This window comes from Lithobates pipiens, unplaced genomic scaffold (genome assembly GCF_037356315.1).
Source record: "Lithobates pipiens isolate NorthernLeopardFrog02 unplaced genomic scaffold, aLitPip1_a1.2 Scaffold_24, whole genome shotgun sequence".
NCBI classification, from domain to species: Eukaryota; Metazoa; Chordata; class Amphibia; order Anura; family Ranidae; genus Lithobates; species Lithobates pipiens.
This window is the reverse complement of record NW_027507786.1, coordinates 20,840,728-20,858,898: the sequence shown is the minus strand read 5'-3', so window position 1 is coordinate 20,858,898 and position 18,171 is coordinate 20,840,728. Positions and strand designations below refer to the sequence as shown.

At 53.2% G+C, this 18,171-nt stretch overlaps 1 protein-coding gene across 1 annotated transcript in view; it reads left to right on the top strand.

The window, feature by feature from the left end:
• Positions 1–18,171, top strand: part of RRAS2 (RAS related 2) — a 41,439-nt gene that overhangs the window by 13,605 nt on the left and 9,663 nt on the right. Inside the window, exons 2-4 of the mRNA XM_077453676.1 lie at positions 11,865–11,952; positions 13,048–13,150; positions 16,401–16,509. Of these exons, the coding sequence (XP_077309802.1) occupies positions 11,865–11,952; positions 13,048–13,150; positions 16,401–16,509 (300 nt within the window). The remainder of the gene's footprint in view (positions 1–11,864; positions 11,953–13,047; positions 13,151–16,400; positions 16,510–18,171) is intronic.

Below are 18,171 nucleotides of genomic sequence, written 5' to 3'. Positions count from 1 at the left end.
GGGGGGGGGGGGGGGGGGCGGGTGCGGTGGTTTGGGGGGGAGGGGGTTTTTCCACCCCCTCTATATAGTAGAGTACGGAATTGCGGTACGCGTTGCTGGAACTCTGCGGTCGGTCGGTAATCGGTCACGCCAACTTTTTTTGTGGGTGGAGGGATTTCCTGGGTAGTTTTTAGTAAAGCTCTTTCTTCCCCTCCGGACACCTGAGCCGTCCAGTATCTGTCAGTTCAGCGGAGTCCCCCGGGGAGGGGTGTTGTGGAGCCCTCCGCCCCCCCGCGTCTCAATCTCGTCCTGACAGAAATAGTTTCTAGTATGTAAATAAGGATGAGTAAAAAATAAAATAAATACTCCGCCGCCAAGTGTGAATGAGGAGGGAAAAACCGCCCTGGAAAGCCCCCGGTGAGCGTACTATGACTGAACCCCACCCCTCCCCCCCATAGAGGAAACCGCGCTCTGCTCCGACTCTGCGCTCACTAAATGTCAGCCAATATAACTACCTGCCATTCTGCATTTATATCCCCCCAATCAACCTGCTGCAAGCTGAACTCGTAGTTGCTCGATAGCTGATTGTCATTGGCTGCTCACTGCTCAGCGCTTCCACAGTTCACGCCGTCTGCGTAAAAATCTATTTGTTTTCCCTTTTTATAGAGGAAATTATTTACTTTTCTAAAAGTTTTTTTGTCTTTTTCTGAAGTTGTTCAGGAAGATCCTGTGGTTGTCTCTGTCCCCGTCCCCTGTGCTTGGACTGTCTCTGTCCCCCTGTGCTTGGACTGTCTCTGTCTCTGTCCCCCCTGTGCTTGGACTGTCTCTGTCCCCCTGTGCTTGGACTGTCTCTGTCCCCCTGTGCTTGGACTGTCTCTGTCCCCGTCCCCCCTGTGCTTGGACTGTCTCTGTCCCCGTCCCCCCTGTGCTTGGACTGTCTCTGTCCCCGTCCCCCCTGTGCTTGGACTGTCTCTGTCCCGTCCCCCCTGTGCTTGGACTGTCTCTGTCCCCCTGTGCTTGGACTGTCTCTGTCCCCCGTCCCCCCTGTGCTTGGACTGTCTCTGTCCCCGTCCCCCCTGTGCTTGGACTGTCTCTGTCCCCGTCCCCCCTGTGCTTGGGACTGTCTCTGTCCCCCTGTGCTTGGACTGTCTCTGTCCCCGTCCCCCCTGTGCTTGGACTGTCTCTGTCCCCGTCCCCCTGTGCTTGGACTGTCTCTGTCCCCCTGTGCTTGGACTGTCTCTGTCCCCGTCCCCCCTGTGCTTGGACTGTCTCTGTCCCCGTCCCCTGTCCTCCTGTGCTTGGACTGTCTCTGTCCCCGTCCCCTGTCCTCCTGTGCTTGGACTGTCTCTGTCCCCGTCCCCTGTCCTGTGCTTGGACTGTCTCTGTCCCCGTCCCCTGTCCTCCTGTGCTTGGACTGTCTCTGTCCCCTGTCCTCCTGTGCTTGGACTGTCTCTGTCCCCGTCCCCTGTCCTCCTGTGCTTGGGACTGTCTCTGTCCCCGTCCCCCCGTCCTCCTGTGCTTGGACTGTCTCTGTCCCCGTCCTCCTGTGCTTGGACTGTCTCTGTCCCCGTCCTCCTGTGCTTGGACTGTCTCTGTCCCCGTCCTCCTGTGCTTGGACTGTCTCTGTCCCCGTCCTCCTGTGCTTGGACTGTCTCTGTCCCCGTCCCCTGTCCTCCTGTGCTTGGACTGTCTCCGTCCCCTGTCCTCCTGTGCTTGGACTGTCTCCGTCCCCTGTCCTCCTGTGCTTGGACTGTCTCCGTCCCCTGTCCTCCTGTGCTTGGACTGTCTGTCCCCGTCCCCTGTCCTCCTGTGCTTGGACTGTCTCTGTCCCCGTCCGCTGTCCTCCTGTGCTTGGACTGTCTCTGTCCCCGTCCGCTGTCCTCCTGTGCTTGGACTGTCTCCGTCCCCTGTCCTCCTATGCTTGGACTGTCTCTGTCCCCGTCCGCTGTCCTCCTGTGCTTGGACTGTCTCTGTCCCCTGTCCTCCTGTGCTTGGACTGTCTGTCCCCGTCCCCTGTCCCTCCTGTGCTTGGACTGTCTCTGTCCCCGTCCTCCTGTGTTGGACTGTCTCTGTCCCCGTCCCCTGTTCTCCTGTGCTTGGACTGTCTCTGTCCCCGTCCTCCTGTGGTTGGACTGTCTGTCCCCGTCCTCCTGTGGTTGGACTGTCTGTCCCCGTCCTCCTGTGGTTGGACTGTCTGTCCCCGTCCTCCTGTGTTGGACTGTCTGTCCCCGTCCTCCTGTGGTTGGACTGTCTGTCCCCGTCCTCCTGTGGTTGGACTGTCTGTCCCCGTCCTCCTGTGCTTGGACTGTCTCTGTCCCCGTCCCCTGTCCTCCTGTGCTTGGACTGTCTCTGTCCCCGTCCCCCTGTGCTTGGACTGTCTCTGTCCCGTCCCCCTGTGCTTGGACTGTCTCTGTCCCCGTCCCCCTGTGCTTGGACTGTCTCTGTCCCCCTGTGCTTGGACTGTCTCTGTCCCCGTCCCCCTGTGCTTGGACTGTCTCTGTCCCCGTCCCCCCTGTGCTTGGACTGTCTCTGTCCCCGTCCCCCCTGTGCTTGGACTGTCTCTGTCCCGTCCCCCTGTGCTTGGACTGTCTCTGTCCCCCTGTGCTTGGACTGTCTCTGTCCCCGTCCCCCCTGTGCTTGGACTGTCTCTGTCCCCGTCCCCCCTGTGCTTGGACTGTCTCTGTCCCCGTCCCCCCTGTGCTTGGACTGTCTCTGTCCCCCTGTGCTTGGACTGTCTCTGTCCCCGTCCCCCCTGTGCTTGGACTGTCTCTGTCCCCGTCCCCCCTGTGCTTGGACTGTCTCTGTCCCCCTGTGCTTGGACTGTCTCTGTCCCCGTCCCCCCTGTGCTTGGACTGTCTCTGTCCCCGTCCCCTGTCCTCCTGTGCTTGGACTGTCTCTGTCCCCGTCCCCTGTCCTCCTGTGCTTGGACTGTCTCTGTCCCCGTCCCCTGTCCTCCTGTGCTTGGACTGTCTCTGTCCCCGTCCCCTGTCCTCCTGTGCTTGGACTGTCTCTGTCCCCGTCCCCTGTCCTGTGCTTGGACTGTCTCTGTCCCCGTCCCCTGTCCTCCTGTGCTTGGACTGTCTCTGTCCCCTGTCCTCCTGTGCTTGGACTGTCTCTGTCCCCGTCCCCTGTCCTCCTGTGCTTGGACTGTCTCTGTCCCCGTCCCCCGTCCTCCTGTGCTTGGACTGTCTCTGTCCCCGTCCTCCTGTGCTTGGACTGTCTCTGTCCCCGTCCTCCTGTGCTTGGACTGTCTCTGTCCCCGTCTCCTGTGCTTGGACTGTCTCTGTCCCCGTCCTCCTGTGCTTGGACTGTCTCTGTCCCCGTCCTCCTGTGCTTGGACTGTCTCTGTCCCCGTCCTCCTGTGCTTGGACTGTCTCTGTCCCCGTCCTCCTGTGCTTGGACTGTCTCTGTCCCCGTCCTCCTGTGCTTGGACTGTCTGTCCCCGTCCCCTGTCCTCCTGTGCTTGGACTGTCTCCGTCCCCTGTCCTCCTGTGCTTGGACTGTCTCTGTCCCCGTCCCCCATCCTCCTGTGCTTGGACTGTCTCTGTCCCCGTCCTCCTGTGCTTGGACTGTCTGTCCCCGTCCCCTGTCCTCCTGTGCTTGGACTGTCTGTCTCCGTCCCCTGTCCTCCTGTGCTTGGACTGTCTCTGTCCCCGTCCCCCATCCTCCTGTGCTTGGACTGTCTCTGTCCCCGTCCGCTGTCCTCCTGTGCTTGGACTGTCTCTGTCCCCTGTCCTCCTGTGCTTGGACTGTCTGTCTCCGTCCCCTGTCCTCCTGTGCTTGGACTGTCTCTGTCCCCGTCCTCCTGTGCTTGGACTGTCTCTGTCCCCGTCCCCTGTTCTCCTGTGCTTGGACTGTCTCTGTCCCCGTCCTCCTGTGGTTGGACTGTCTGTCCCCGTCCTCCTGTGGTTGGACTGTCTGTCCCCGTCCTCCTGTGGTTTGGACTGTCTGTCCCCGTCCTCCTGTGGTTGGACTGTCTGTCCCCGTCCTCCTGTGGTTGGACTGTCTGTCCCCGTCCTCCTGTGCTTGGACTGTCTGTCCCCGTCCTCCTGTGCTTGGACTGTCTCTGTCCCCGTCCCCTGTCCTCCTGTGCTTGGACTGTCTCTGTCCCCGTCCCCCGTCCTCCTGTGCTTGGACTGTCTCTGTCCCCTGTCCTCCTGTGCTTGGACTGTCTCTGTCCCCGTCCTCCTGTGCTTGGACTGTCTGTCCCTGTCCTCCTGTGCTTGGACTGTCTCTGTCCCCGTCCCCTGTCCTCCTGTGCTTGGACTGTCTCTGTCCCCGTCCTCCTGTGCTTGGACTGTCTGTCCCCGTCCTCCTGTGCTTGGACTGTCTCTGTCCCCCGTCCCCTGTCCTCCTGTGCTTGGACTGTCTCTGTCCCCTGTCCTCCTGTGCTTGGACTGTCTCTGTCCCCTGTCCTCCTGTGCTTGGACTGTCTCTGTCCCCGTCCTCCTGTGCTTGGACTGTCTGTCCCCGTCCTCCTGTGCTTGGACTGTCTCTGTCCTCCTGTGGTTGGACTGTCTGTCCCCGTCCTCCTGTGCTTGGACTGTCTGTCCCCGTCCTCCTGTGCTTGGACTGTCTCTGTCCCCGTCCCCTGTCCTCCTGTGCTTGGACTGTCTCTGTCCCCGTCCCCTGTCCTCCTGTGCTTGACTGTCTCTGTCCCCGTCCCCTGTCCTCCTGTGCTTGGACTGTCTCTGTCCCCGTCCCCTGTCCTCCTGTGCTTGGACTGTCTGTCCCCGTCCTCCTGTGCTTGGACTGTCTGTCCCCGTCCTCCTGTGCTTGGACTGTCTCTGTCCCCCGTCCCCCGTCCTCCTGTGCTGGACTGTCTGTCCCCGTCCTCCTGTGCTTGGACTGTCTCTGTCCCCGTCCCCTGTCCTCCTATGCTTGGACTGTCTCTGTCCCCGTCCCCTGTCCTCCTGTGCTTGGACTGTCTCTGTCCCCTGTCCTCCTGTGCTTGGACTGTCTGTCCCCGTCCTCCTGTGCTTGGACTGTCTGTCCCCGTCCTCCTGTGCTTGGACTGTCTCTGTCCCCGTCCCCCGTCCTCCTGTGCTTGGACTGTCTGTCCCCGTCCTCCTGTGCTTGGACTGTCTCTGTCCCCGTCCCCCGTCCTCCTGTGCTTGGACTGTCTCTGTCCTCCTGTGGTTGGACTGTCTCTGTCTCAGTTCTTTGCCCTCCTCTCCTTTGCTCAGATGGGGTCTCCATCGCCCGGTGGGGCTCAGCTGTCGCTCTGCACTGTGAGGGTCTCGGATCCCCCCCAGAATATGATAACTCAATGAGTCTTTAATTAGATTCTGGAATCTTAATCTCTTTCCCAAAATACTTGGAGCCGCCGTAGTCCGTGGCGCAGGAGCCTAAATTACATCAAACCTGTTCCCCCTCCCCCCACCCCCACCTCCCCCCCCCCCCCCCCACTTACCACATTGATGGGGTCTGCAGGGGATCTGTACTGAGCACAAAGTTATTACCGTATTTTGCTAATTATCTGAAAATCACTTCTATTTACAGTTGCACTAATTTTTTTTTAAAAATCTCTTGATGTGTTGCTGTTCCATATTTACATTGTTGCATGGAATCGCTGCCCCCCCCATCCCCCCATCCCCATAGGACATGAGATTGTCTCCTAATCCGGCTGAACACAGACGGTCTCTTCCATGGCTGTGGGGAGAGATTTGGTTCCAGGTGTGCCGAGCCAAAGATTCCACCGCCAAGCCGTCCCCATGGCGGGGGTCCAGGAGACGAGATGGGGGGTCCAGACATCCCCCCCCCCCCCCCCCGGATCTCATTACTACTCTTGGCTGCCTCAGCTGCTCATCAAAGCCCTGGGCTGACTTTAAAGGGTTTCCTATGATGACCCCCTCAGTCTTATAACCCCCCCCCCCCCCTATCATCAGTCGTGTATATCCCCCCCCCTCCTCAGTCGTGTATATCCCCCTCCTCAGTCGTGTATATCCCCCCCTCCTCAGTCGTGTATATCCCCCCCCCCTCAGTCGTGTATATCCCCCCCCCTCCTCAGTCGTGTATATCCCCCCCCCTCCTCAGTCGTGTATATCCCCCCCCTCCTCAGTCGTGTATATCCCCCCCTCCTCAGTCGTGTATATCCCCCCCCCTCCTCAGTCGTGTATATCCCCCCCTCCTCAGTCGTGTATATCCCCTCCCTCCTCAGTCGTGTATATCCCCTCCCTCCTCAGTCGTGTATATCCCCCCCTCCTCAGTCGTGTATATCCCCCCCCCTCCTCAGTCGTGTATATCCCCCCCCCTCCTCAGTCGTGTATATCCCCCCCCCCTCCTCAGTCGTGTATATCCCCCCCCCTCCTCAGTCGTGTATATACCCCCCCCTCCTCAGTCGTGTATATCCCCCCCCTCCTCAGTCGTGTATATCCCCCCCCTCCCTCCGTCGTGTATATACCCCCCCCCTCCTCAGTCGTGTATATCCCCCCCCCTCCTCAGTCGTGTATATCCCCCCCCTCCTCAGTCGTGTATATCCCCCCCTCCTCAGTCGTGTATATCCCCCCCCCCCTCCTCAGTCGTGTATATCCCCTCCCCCTCCTTCAGTCGTGTATATCCCCCCCTCCTCAGTCGTGTATATCCCCCCCCTCCTCAGTCGTGTATATCCCCCCCCCTCCTCAGTCGTGTATATCCCCCCCCTCCTCAGTCGTGTATATCCCCCCCCCCCCCTCCTCAGTCGTGTATATCCCCCCCCCCCCTCCTCAGTCGTGTATATTCCCCTCCCCCTCCTCAGTCGTGCATATCCCCCCCTCCTCAGTCGTGCATATCCCCCCCCCTCCTCAGTCGTGCATATCCCCCCCCTCCCTCAGTCGTGTATATCCCCCCCCTCCTCAGTCGTATATCCCCCCCTCCTCAGTCGTGTATATCCCCCCCCTCCTCAGTCGTATATCCCCCCCCCCTCACAGTTATCCCGGCAGATATAAAAGACACAAATAATATCACTTTGTATCCTTTCATACATAAATAAATGTATCTTCTTATATCCTCCCTTCAGTCTTGCACGGTTGTACCCGGCTCCTCTCCTGGACTGAAGCGGCTTCCTCTGATTTCACCGCACACTGTGAGCTTCTCACCATGTGCATTAGAAGCTGCAGAAAGTCAGACAGAGCCCCGCCCCATTTCCCGGCAGGAGGACGTCCAGCATCATCTAGCGCTTTCCTCCCCAACCTGATTGTCTCTGGCCCCTCCCTTTCCATCTTTCATGGAGGCTCAGCATCACTTGTGGGTGTTGCCTATGCAAATACAGCCTGCCTGGGAACGCCCACTCCTCCAGACTAAAACACACACCATCAAGGCATTTTGATATTTGCATAACTCCTCCCACTGCCTGCATTAGGACTGAGGGCTCTGGGGAGGATTACTGAGGCCGGGGCCAGTGAGCGACATACAGCCCCCCCGCCGGCCCCTCCCACCAGCCATGATCTGCCTGCATTGCATAGAGAAGCACAGAGACCTGGTGATGACATCACAGGGTCCTAAATAATGTAATAAAATCATAAAGATATATTTAATTTTGGCTGGGGGGGGGGGGGGGCAGGAACCAATCAACGCCTCTAAAATAAGGTGTGCAATGAAAACAGTTTTCATTTAAATAGCAAGTTGATAAGGGGGAGGGGCCTGTTCCTCCCAAAATCCATGATCTGCCTGCCATTGCATAGAGAAGCACAGAGACCCGGTGATGACATCACAGTCTGTGTGTTGATGGGGAAAAATATATAAATTGAATAAAAACTTTTTTTTTCTTTTTTTTTTTTTTTGTTACAGAACTCCTAGTGACAGAATTTTGGGAGGCGCGTGGAATGTACAGAGATGTTCATTCTTCAGCGCGCCGCCAACAGCCCCCCCCTCCCCCCCCAACCCCAAACCTCATATTATACTTCCAGATCTGTGCAGTATATACAATTCTAACAGAGATCTCTCCAATCATTTATATAGACAGAAAAAAAGAAGCACATCGCTGCTCGCGCATTGTGAACGCGGCACAGCTCATCGCTGCCTGAAGGTGGCGCTGCTGGTGCACATCTGGACTGTACAGCCTTACCGGTTCCTGCAGAAGAGAAATGCTGCTCGATGCCGGGGACACCTGCTGGCTGAATCCTGGCATTGCAGCTGACTGGTCCTGAGATTTAGGCTTGTTAACCCCTTCTTTGCCATAAAATATCCGGGCGATAGTTTGGACGTGATGACAGGTTTGCAGTGTGCGGGGGAGGGGGGAGTATTTATGTTTTCAGTCATTTTGAAATATTATCTTCACTGTGCCCAACGCAAGGGGTGCACACCATCCCTGCTGAGCTCAGTGCCAGGGCCCCCCATTATCTTCACTGTGCCCATTGCAAGGGGTGCACACCATCCCTGCTGAGCTCAGTGCCAGGGCCCCCCATTATCTTCACTGTGCCCATTGCAAGGGGTGCACACCATCCCTGCTGAGCTCAGTGCAGGGCCCCCCATTATCTTCACTGTGCCCATTGCAAGGGGCGCACACCATCCCTGCTGAGCTCAGTGCCAGGGCCCCCATTATCTTCACTGTGCCCAATGCAAACACCATCCCTGCTGAGCTCAGTGCCAGGGCCCCCCCATTATCTTCACTGTGCCCATTGCAAGTGGGTGCACACCATCCCCTGCCTGAGCTCAGTGCCAGGGCCCCCCCATTATCTTCACTGTGCCCATTGCAAGGGGTGCACACCATCCCTGCTGAGCTCAGTGCCAGGGCCCCCCATTATCTTCACTGTGCCCATGCAAGGGGCGCACACCATCCCTGCTGAGCTCAGTGCCAGGGCCCCCCATATCTTCCTGTGCCCAATGCAAGGGGCCACACCATCCCTGCTGAGCTCAGTGCCAGGGCCCCCCATTATCTTCACTGTGCCCATGCAAGGGGTGCACACCATCCCTGCTGAGCTCAGTGCCAGGGCCCCCCATTATCTTCACTGTGCCCATTGCAAGGGGTGCACACCATCCCTGCTGAGCTCAGTGCCAGGGCCCCCCATTATCTTCACTGTGCCCAATGCAAGGGGCGCACACCATCCCTGCTGAGCTCAGTGCCAGGGCCCCCCATTATCTTCACTGTGCCCAATGCAAGGGGCGCACACCATCCCTGCTGAGCTCAGTGCCAGGGCCCCCCATTATCTTCACTGTGCCCATTGCAAGGGGTGCACACCATCCCTGCTGAGCTCAGTGCCAGGCCCCCCATTATCTTCACTGTGCCCATTGCAAGTGGTGCACACCATCCCTGCTGAGCTCAGTGCCAGGGCCCCCCATTATCTTCACTGTGCCCATTGCAAGGGGTGCACACCATCCCTGCTGAGCTCAGTGCCAGGGCCCCCCATTATCTTCACTGTGCCCATTGCAAGGGGTGCACACCATCCCTGCTGAGCTCAGTGCCAGGGGCCCCCCATTATCTTCGCTGTGCCCATTGCAAGGGGTGCACACCATCCCTGCTGAGCTCAGTGCCAGGGGCCCCCCATTATCTTCACTGTGCCCATTGCAAGGGGTGCACACCATCCCTGCTGAGCTCAGTGCCAGGGCCCCCCATTATCTTCACTGTGCCCATTGCAAGGGGTGCACACCATCCCTGCTGAGCTCAGTGCCAGGGCCCCCCATTATCTTCACTGTGCCCAATGCAAGGGGCGCACACCATCCCTGCTGAGCTCAGTGCCAGGGCCCCCCATTATCTTCACTGTGCCCAATGCAAGGGGCGCACACCATCCCTGCTGAGCTCAGTGCCAGGGCCCCCCATTATCTTCGCTGTGCCCAATGCAAGGGGTGCACACCATCCCTGCTGAGCTCAGTGCCAGGGCCCCCATTATCTTCACTGTGCCCAACGCAAGGGGTGCACACCATCCCTGCTGAGCTCAGTGCCAGGGCCCCCATTCTCTTCACTGTGCCCAATGCAAGGGGTGCACACCATCCCTGCTGAGCTCAGTGCCAGGGCCCCCCATTATCTTCACTGTGCCCATTGCAAGGGGTGCACACCATCCCTGCTGAGCTCAGTGCCAGGGCCCCCGTTCTCTTCACTGTGCCCAATGCAAGGGGCGCACACCATCCCTGCTTAACTCAGTGCCAGGGCCCCCATTATCTTCACTGTGCCCAATGCAAGGGGCGCACACCATCCCTGCTTAACTCAGTGCCAGGGGCCCCCCAATATCGTCACTGTGCCCATTGCAAGGGGTGCACACCATCCCTGCTGAGCTCAGTGCCAGGGCCCCCGTTATCTTCACTGTGCCCAATGCAAGGGGCGCACACCATCCCTGCTGAGCTCAGTGCCAGGGCCCCCCATTATCTTCACTGTGCCCAATGCAAGGGGCGCACACCATCCCTGCTGAGCTCAGTGCCAGGGCCCCCCATTATCTTCACTGTGCCCATTGCAAGGGGTGCACACCATCCCTGCTGAGCTCAGTGCCAGGGCCCCCCATTATCTTCACTGTGCCCATTGCAAGTGGTGCACACCATCCCTGCTGAGCTCAGTGCCAGGGCCCCCCATTATCTTCACTGTGCCCATTGCAAGTGGTGCACACCATCCCTGCTGAGCTCAGTGCCAGGGCCCCCCATTATCTTCACTGTGCCCATTGCAAGGGGTGCACACCATCCCTGCTGAGCTCAGTGCCAGGGGCCCCCCATTATCTTCGCTGTGCCCAATGCAAGGGGTGCACACCATCCCTGCTGAGCTCAGTGCCAGGGCCCCCATTATCTTCACTGTGCCCAACGCAAGGGGTGCACACCATCCCTGCTGAGCTCAGTGCCAGGGCCCCCATTATCTTCACTGTGCCCAACGCAAGGGGTGCACACCATCCCTGCTGAGCTCAGTGCCAGGGCCCCCATTATCTTCACTGTGCCCAATGCAAGGGGCGCACACCATCCCTGCTTAACTCAGTGCCAGGGGCCCCCCAATATTGTCACTGTGCCCATTGCAAGGGGTGCACACCATCCCTGCTGAGCTCAGTGCCAGGGGCCCCCCATTATCTTCGCTGTGCCCAAATGCAAGGGGTGCACACCATCCCTGCTGAGCTCAGTGCCAGGGCCCCCATTATCTTCACTGTGCCCAACGCAAGGGGTGCACACCATCCCTGCTGAGCTCAGTGCCAGGGCCCCCGTTCTCTTCACTGTGCCCAATGCAAGGGGTGCACACCATCCCTGCTGAGCTCAGTGCCAGGGCCCCCCATTATCTTCACTGTGCCCATTGCAAGGGGTGCACACCATCCCTGCTGAGCTCAGTGCCAGGGCCCCCGTTCTCTTCACTGTGCCCAATGCAAGGGGCGCACACCATCCCTGCTTAACTCAGTGCCAGGGCCCCCATTATCTTCACTGTGCCCAATGCAAGGGGCGCACACCATCCCTGCTTAACTCAGTGCCAGGGGCCCCCCAATATCGTCACTGTGCCCATTGCAAGGGGTGCACACCATCCCTGCTGAGCTCAGTGCCAGGGCCCCCGTTATCTTCACTGTGCCCAATGCAAGGGGCGCACACCATCCCTGCTGAGCTCAGTGCCAGGGGCCCCCGTTATCTTCACTGTGCCCAATGCAAGGGGCACACACCATCCCTGCTGCACCCAGTTTGAGGGGTTCCCACCATCCCTGCTGGGTTACCTGACTAGGAGAATGCAGTGGGAGGAGTCAGGTGGCCCCATGCTGGGCGGAGTGGAGATTTCACTGAGATTTATAATAAGCCAGCAGGTGACTCCACCCATCATACTCCGTCTACAACCGAGATCCCGCCTCTGGGCGGAGGGACAAGGAAGGAAAGAATCTCCATAGATGTGATGTCAGCTTCTCCCTGTGATGTCATCCAATGGAATATGATTGGTTGGTTTCCTGGGACGGATTGTACAGTCGGTTGTCAGTGATGATTTGTGCCGGAGATCATTTCCTGTCCATTCTTTTCTCTTTCAGTCGTACTTTGTGACGGATTATGACCCGACCATCGAGGATTCCTACACCAAGCAATGCGTCATCGACGAGCGCGCCGCACGCCTGGACAGTGAGTATAGGGAGCGACGGGATCATAGGCTGTACAATGACTATAGGGAGCGATGGGATCATAGGCTGTACAATGAGTATAGGGAGCGATGGGATCATAGGCTGCACAATGAGTATAGAGAGCGACGGGATCATAGGCTGTACAATGAGTATAGAGAGCGATGGGATCATAGGCTGCACAATGAGTATAGGGAGCGGGAGCGACGGGATCATAGGCTGCACAATGAGTATAGAGAGCGACGGGATCATAGGCTGTACAATGAGTATAGAGAGCGATGGGATCATAGGCTGCACAATGAGTATAGGGAGCGGGAGCGATGGGATCATAGGCTGTACAATGAGTATAGGGAGCGACGGGATCATAGGCTGTACAATGAGTATAGAGAGCGACGGGATCATAGGCTGCACAATGAGTATAGGGAGCGACGGGATCATAGGCTGCACAATGAGTATAGAGAGCGACGGGATCATAGGCTGCACAATGAGTATAGAGAGCGACGGGATCATAGGCTGCACAATGAGTATAGAGAGCGACGGGATCATAGGCTGCACAATGAGTATAGGGAGCGATGGGATCATAGGCTGTACAATGAATATAGGGAGCGATGGGGTCATAGGCTGTACAATGAGTATAGGGAGCGACGGGATCATAGGCTGCACAATGAGTATAGAGAGCGACGGGATCATAGGCTGCACAATGAGTATAGGGAGCGATGGGATCATAGGCTGTACAATGAATATAGGGAGCGATGGGGTCATAGGCTGTACAATGAGTATAGGGAGCAATGGGATCATAGGCTGTACAATGAGTATAGGGAGCGATGGGGTCATAGGCTGTACAATGAGTATAGGGAGCGATGGGGTCATAGGCTGTACAATGAGTATAGGGAGCGATGGGATCATAGGCTGTACAATGAGTATAGGGAGCGATGGAATCATAGGCTGTACAATGAGTATAGGGAGCAATGGGATCATAGGCTGTACAATGAATATAGGGAGCGATGGGGTCATAGGCTGTACAATGAGTATAGGGATCAATGAGTATTTGATATGTAAGTTGGCCTCTGAAGTCTTCTTGTTTTTGGATCTCCTGCAGTTCTGGACACGGCGGGACAGGAGGAGTTCGGGGCAATGCGGGAGCAATACATGAGGACTGGGGAGGGGTTCCTATTGGTGTTCGCAGTGACGGACAGAGGGAGGTAAGTCGCAACAAAGGGAAGATGTATAACGCGGGATTCACAGAGCACCGAGGGTGAGCTAAACAGAGCCCAGCTGGGACTGACTGCTTTCAGAACTCTCTCTCTAATTGAAACTTTTAAACTGAACTCATTCACTTGCATGTAAAAACAAAAGCTTGAGGTACTGAACTCTATAAACATCTGGCTTTTTTTTTTTTTTTGGAAAGCTTTTAAACCGATGTATGCAGACAGTGTGTGCTTTGTAAGCGGATCTGTCGGGGAGGAATCCCCTATCCACATCGTTTTGTATGGATGGGGGAATCGGGTCACTGTTAAATACTGATCTGTCTGTGGGCCGCTCTCCCTACTGTCCCCTCCCCCCCCCCCCCCCCCATACCATACACCAGAACAATCTACTTCCACGAAGATCCCGTTTTATTCAGCGATAACCTTTTCATTACTTGAGATAACGATGTAATTTTTTATTTGGGGACAAACAAAGCTTTTCCTGACCAGGCCATTCTTTGCTATTTAGCGCTGAGCTACTTTAACCACTTCACATCCGCGCCATTTCTGACACGTCGCTCCTACATAGAAAAATCGACTTTTTTTTTACTTAGAACCCCCAAACATTATATATATATAATTTATTATTATTATTATTTTTTTTTTTTTTCAGCAGAGACCCTATAGAATAAAATGGTGGGTGTTGCAATTTTTTATGTCACACGGTATTTGCGCAGCACTTTTTCAAACACACATTTTTTTTTTTTTTTTTGGAAGATTTTATTTTTTTTATTTTTTAATGAATAATAATAAAAAAAAAAAAAAAAAAAAAAAAACAGTAAGCACAATTTTTTTTTGTAAAAGATGGTGTTACGCCGAGTAAATAGATACCTAACATGCCACACTTTTTTAAAATGGCGTCTGCCTGTGGAATGGCGGCAAACTTTAAACACCTTTTTACGGGTTACCAGTTTAGAGCTACAAAACCCCCCTCCCCCCCCCCCCCCCCCTCGTCCCACCTCGCTTAAGTGCAAATGTGAACACATACATTACACCCGCACACACATGTAAACGGTGTTCGCACCACATGTGAGGAATCGTCGCGAGCATCAAAAGCGAGAGCAAAAATTTGACTGTACAATGTGACTGCGCTTTAATATTTTTATTTATTTGTTTTTTTTTGTTTTGTTTTTTTTTTTATAAAAAAAAATATATATTTATTTTTTTCACACTTTTTATTTTATTTTATTTTTGTACTAAATTTATTGGCATCACAAGGGGTGAACAACCCCCCTTGTGACTGCATTGGATGTGACAGGTCCTCTTTATGGAGATATTTGGGGTCTGTTAGACCCCACGTCTCTCCTCTGGCCCCGGATGCAGCCGATCGCACACAGATACGTCTGATTGGCTGCTCTCCTGGTCGCTGGTGGATGGGTAAACAAAGGGGGGGGGGGGGGGGTGGGGAATTGTAAGTGACAAACTTCTCGTTGCTCTCCTTTTCCAGGGTTACAGAGAGAGAGGAGGGGGGAGGGGTGGGACGTCCAGGAAGTGGGGAGGGGCTATATCCCCATAGATTGCGGACGCGATAACTATTTCGCAAACCAATCAATATACTTATCAATATACACTTATTGGGATTTTTTTTTTTTTTTTTTTTTTTTTTACCAAAAATATGTATCAGAATACATATCGGCCTAAAGTGAGGAAGAAATTTGTTTTATAGTCGAAACTTAAAAAAATATTTTTAATATATTGGTGATCAAATGTCACCAAAAGAAATCTCTAAATGATATAAATGTTATTTATGTGCAGGGTCACACGACCGCACAATTGTCAGTTCAAATAACGCAATGCTGGGTCGCATAAAAATGGCGATGAAGGGGCGTAACTCTTCCTGTGGTCAAGTGGCTATCTCCCGTCTGATCAATGTTTATAAACAATGTTACTTTGTATCTCTCTATCTCCCCTCTGAGAAATGTTTATAAACAATGTTACATTGTATCTCTCTATTTCCCATCTGAGCAATTATTATAAACAATGTTACTTTGTATCTCTCTATCTCCCGTCTGATCAATGTTTATAAACAATGTTACTTTGTATCTCTCTATCTCCCGTCTGATCAATGTTTATAAACAATGTTACTTTGTATCTCTCTATCTCCCGTCTGATCAATGTTTATAAACAATGTTACTTTGTATCTCTCTATCTCCTGTCTGATCAATGTTTATAAACAATGTTACTTTGTATCTCTCTATCTCCCCTCTGAGAAATGTTTATAAACAATGTTACATTGTATCTCTCTATTTCCCATCTGAGCAATTATTATAAACAATGTTACTTTGTATCTCTCTATCTCCCGTCTGATCAATGTTTATAAACAATGTTACTTTGTATCTCTCTATCTCCCGTCTGATCAATGTTTATAAACAATGTTACTTTGTATCTCTCTATCTCCCGTCTGATCAATGTTTATAAACAATGTTACTTTGTATCTCTCTATCTCCCATCTGATCAATGTTTATAAACAATGTTACTTTGTATCTCTCTATCTCCCGTCTGATCAATGTTTATAAACAATGTTACTTTGTATCTCTCTATCTCCCCTCTGAGAAATGTTTATAAACAATGTTACTTTGTATCTCTCTATCTCCTGTCTGATCAATGTTTATAAACAGAGAGATACAAAGTAACATTGTTTATAAACATTGATCAGATGGGAGATAGAGAGATGCAAAGTAACATTATCTCCCATCTGATCAATGTTTATAAACCATGCTACTTTGTATCTCTCTGTCTCCCATCTGATCAATGTTTATAAACAATGTTACTTTGTATCTCTCTCTTTCCTGTGTGGGCAATGTTTATAAACAATGTTACTTTGTATCTCTTCTATCTGATCAATGTTTGTAAACCATGCTACTTTGTATCTCTCCTGTCTGATCAATGTTTATAAACCATGCTACATTGTATCTCTTTATCTCCCATCTAATCAATGTTTATAAACAATGTTACTTTGTAGCTCTCTCTATCTCCCATCTGATCAATGTTTATAAACCATGCTACTTTGTATCTCTCTATCTCTCCATCTGAGCAATGTTCATAAACCATGTTCCTTCGTACCTGCAAAGGGAAGTGTGGTGGGAAGGTAGATGCACTAGACATGGCCTGTGTACTTCCATGAGGTGTTTTGGTTATTGATTGGTGTGTACACAATACACACACAATATCACTTTGTGCTGACGCGTTTCTCTCTTCTGTTCAGCTTCGAGGAGATCTACAAATTCCAGCGGCAGATCCTGCGGGTGAAGGACCGGGACGAGTTCCCGATGGTCCTGGTGGGGAACAAAGCGGATCTGGAGCACCAGCGGCAGGTAAACATCCGAGGCCCTCAGAGAATCCAATATATTTAACCACTTAACAACCGCCCATTGCCGATTAACGGCATCAGGGCGGTTGTTTAACTCTGAGAGGCCGTTAATTAACGGCCTCCCAGAATTCTGCTCTCGCGCGCCCCCTGGGGCGCGCACACGAGAGCATCCGTGACCGCCGGGTCCAGTGGACCCGGCGCATCACGAATCACGGTAAACGGCCACTCATCGCGGCCGTTTACCACGTGATCGCTCCGTCAAATGACGGAGTGATCACTTGTAAACAAGCCGGCGTCATGTTATGACGCCGGTTCCTCCCTCCCCCTCTCTGTACCGATCGGTACAGCGGAGGGGGAAGAGATCGGTGTCAGCAGCGATGTGGGCTGCATCTGCAGTGCCCACATCGCTGCTCACCGAAAATTAACCCCTCAAATCCCTGCAAATACTCTGCATTACTCCGCAATGCCCTGCAACACTCCGCAATGCCCTGCAACACTCCGCAATGCCCTGCAACACTCCGCAATGTCCTGCAACACCCGCCAATACCCTGCAACACTCTGCAATGCTCTGCAACCCCCGCCGATACCCTGCAACACTCTGCAATGCTCTGCAACCCCCGCCGATACCCTGCAACACTCTGCAATGCTCTGCAACCCCCGCCGATACCCTGCAACACTCTGCAATGCTCTGCAACACCCGCCAATACCCTGCAATGCTCTGCAACGCAGTACTCTGCAACACCATGCTCTGAGATACCCAGCCATAGTCGGTGATACCCTGCAATACCCAGCCATAGACATCTCCCGCCGCCCTCCGCCCTCCGGTGCTTCTACCGAATCGCTAATACGATCAAAGCCAGAATCTTTTTTTTTTTTTCAGGCTTCCCAGCCTAGAGGTGAGATGCGGGGTCTTATTGACCCCACATCTCACTGTAAAGAGGACCTGTCATGCCATATTCCTATTACAAGGGATGTTTACATTCCTTGTAATAGGAATAAAAGTGATCAAAAAAATTATTTTTGGGGAAAAAAATGTCAAACTAAAATAAATAAAGTAAAATGAACAATAAAAAAAAATGTTTTTTTTAAAGCGCCCCTGTCCCCATGTGCTCGCATGCAGAAGCGAACGCATGCGTAAGTCCCGCCCACATATGAAAACGGTGTTCAAACCACACATGTGAGGTATCGCTGCGAACGTTAGAGCGAGAGCAATAATTCTAGCCCTAGACCTCCTCTGTAACTCAAAACATATAACCAGTAAAAAAAATGTAAATCGTCGCCTATGGGGATTTTTAAGTAGCGACGTTTGCCGCCATTCCACGAGCGTGTGCAATTTTGAAGAGTGACATATTAGGTATCTATTTACTCAGCGTAACTTGGGCTAACTTTACTGTGTTTTTTTTTTTTTAAGCACAAAACAGTTTTTTTTCCAAAAAAAAGCATTCGAAAAATTACTGCGCAAATACCGTGCGAGATAAAAAGTTGCAACAACCACCATTGTATTCTCCAGGGTGTTTGCTAAAAAAACATATATAATGTTTTGGGATTCTATGTAATTTTCTAGCAAATAAATGATGATTTTTACATGTAGGAGAGAAATGTCAGAATTGTCCTGGGTGCTCCAGAATGCCTGATGGCGCTCCCTGCATGTTGGGCCTCTGTATGT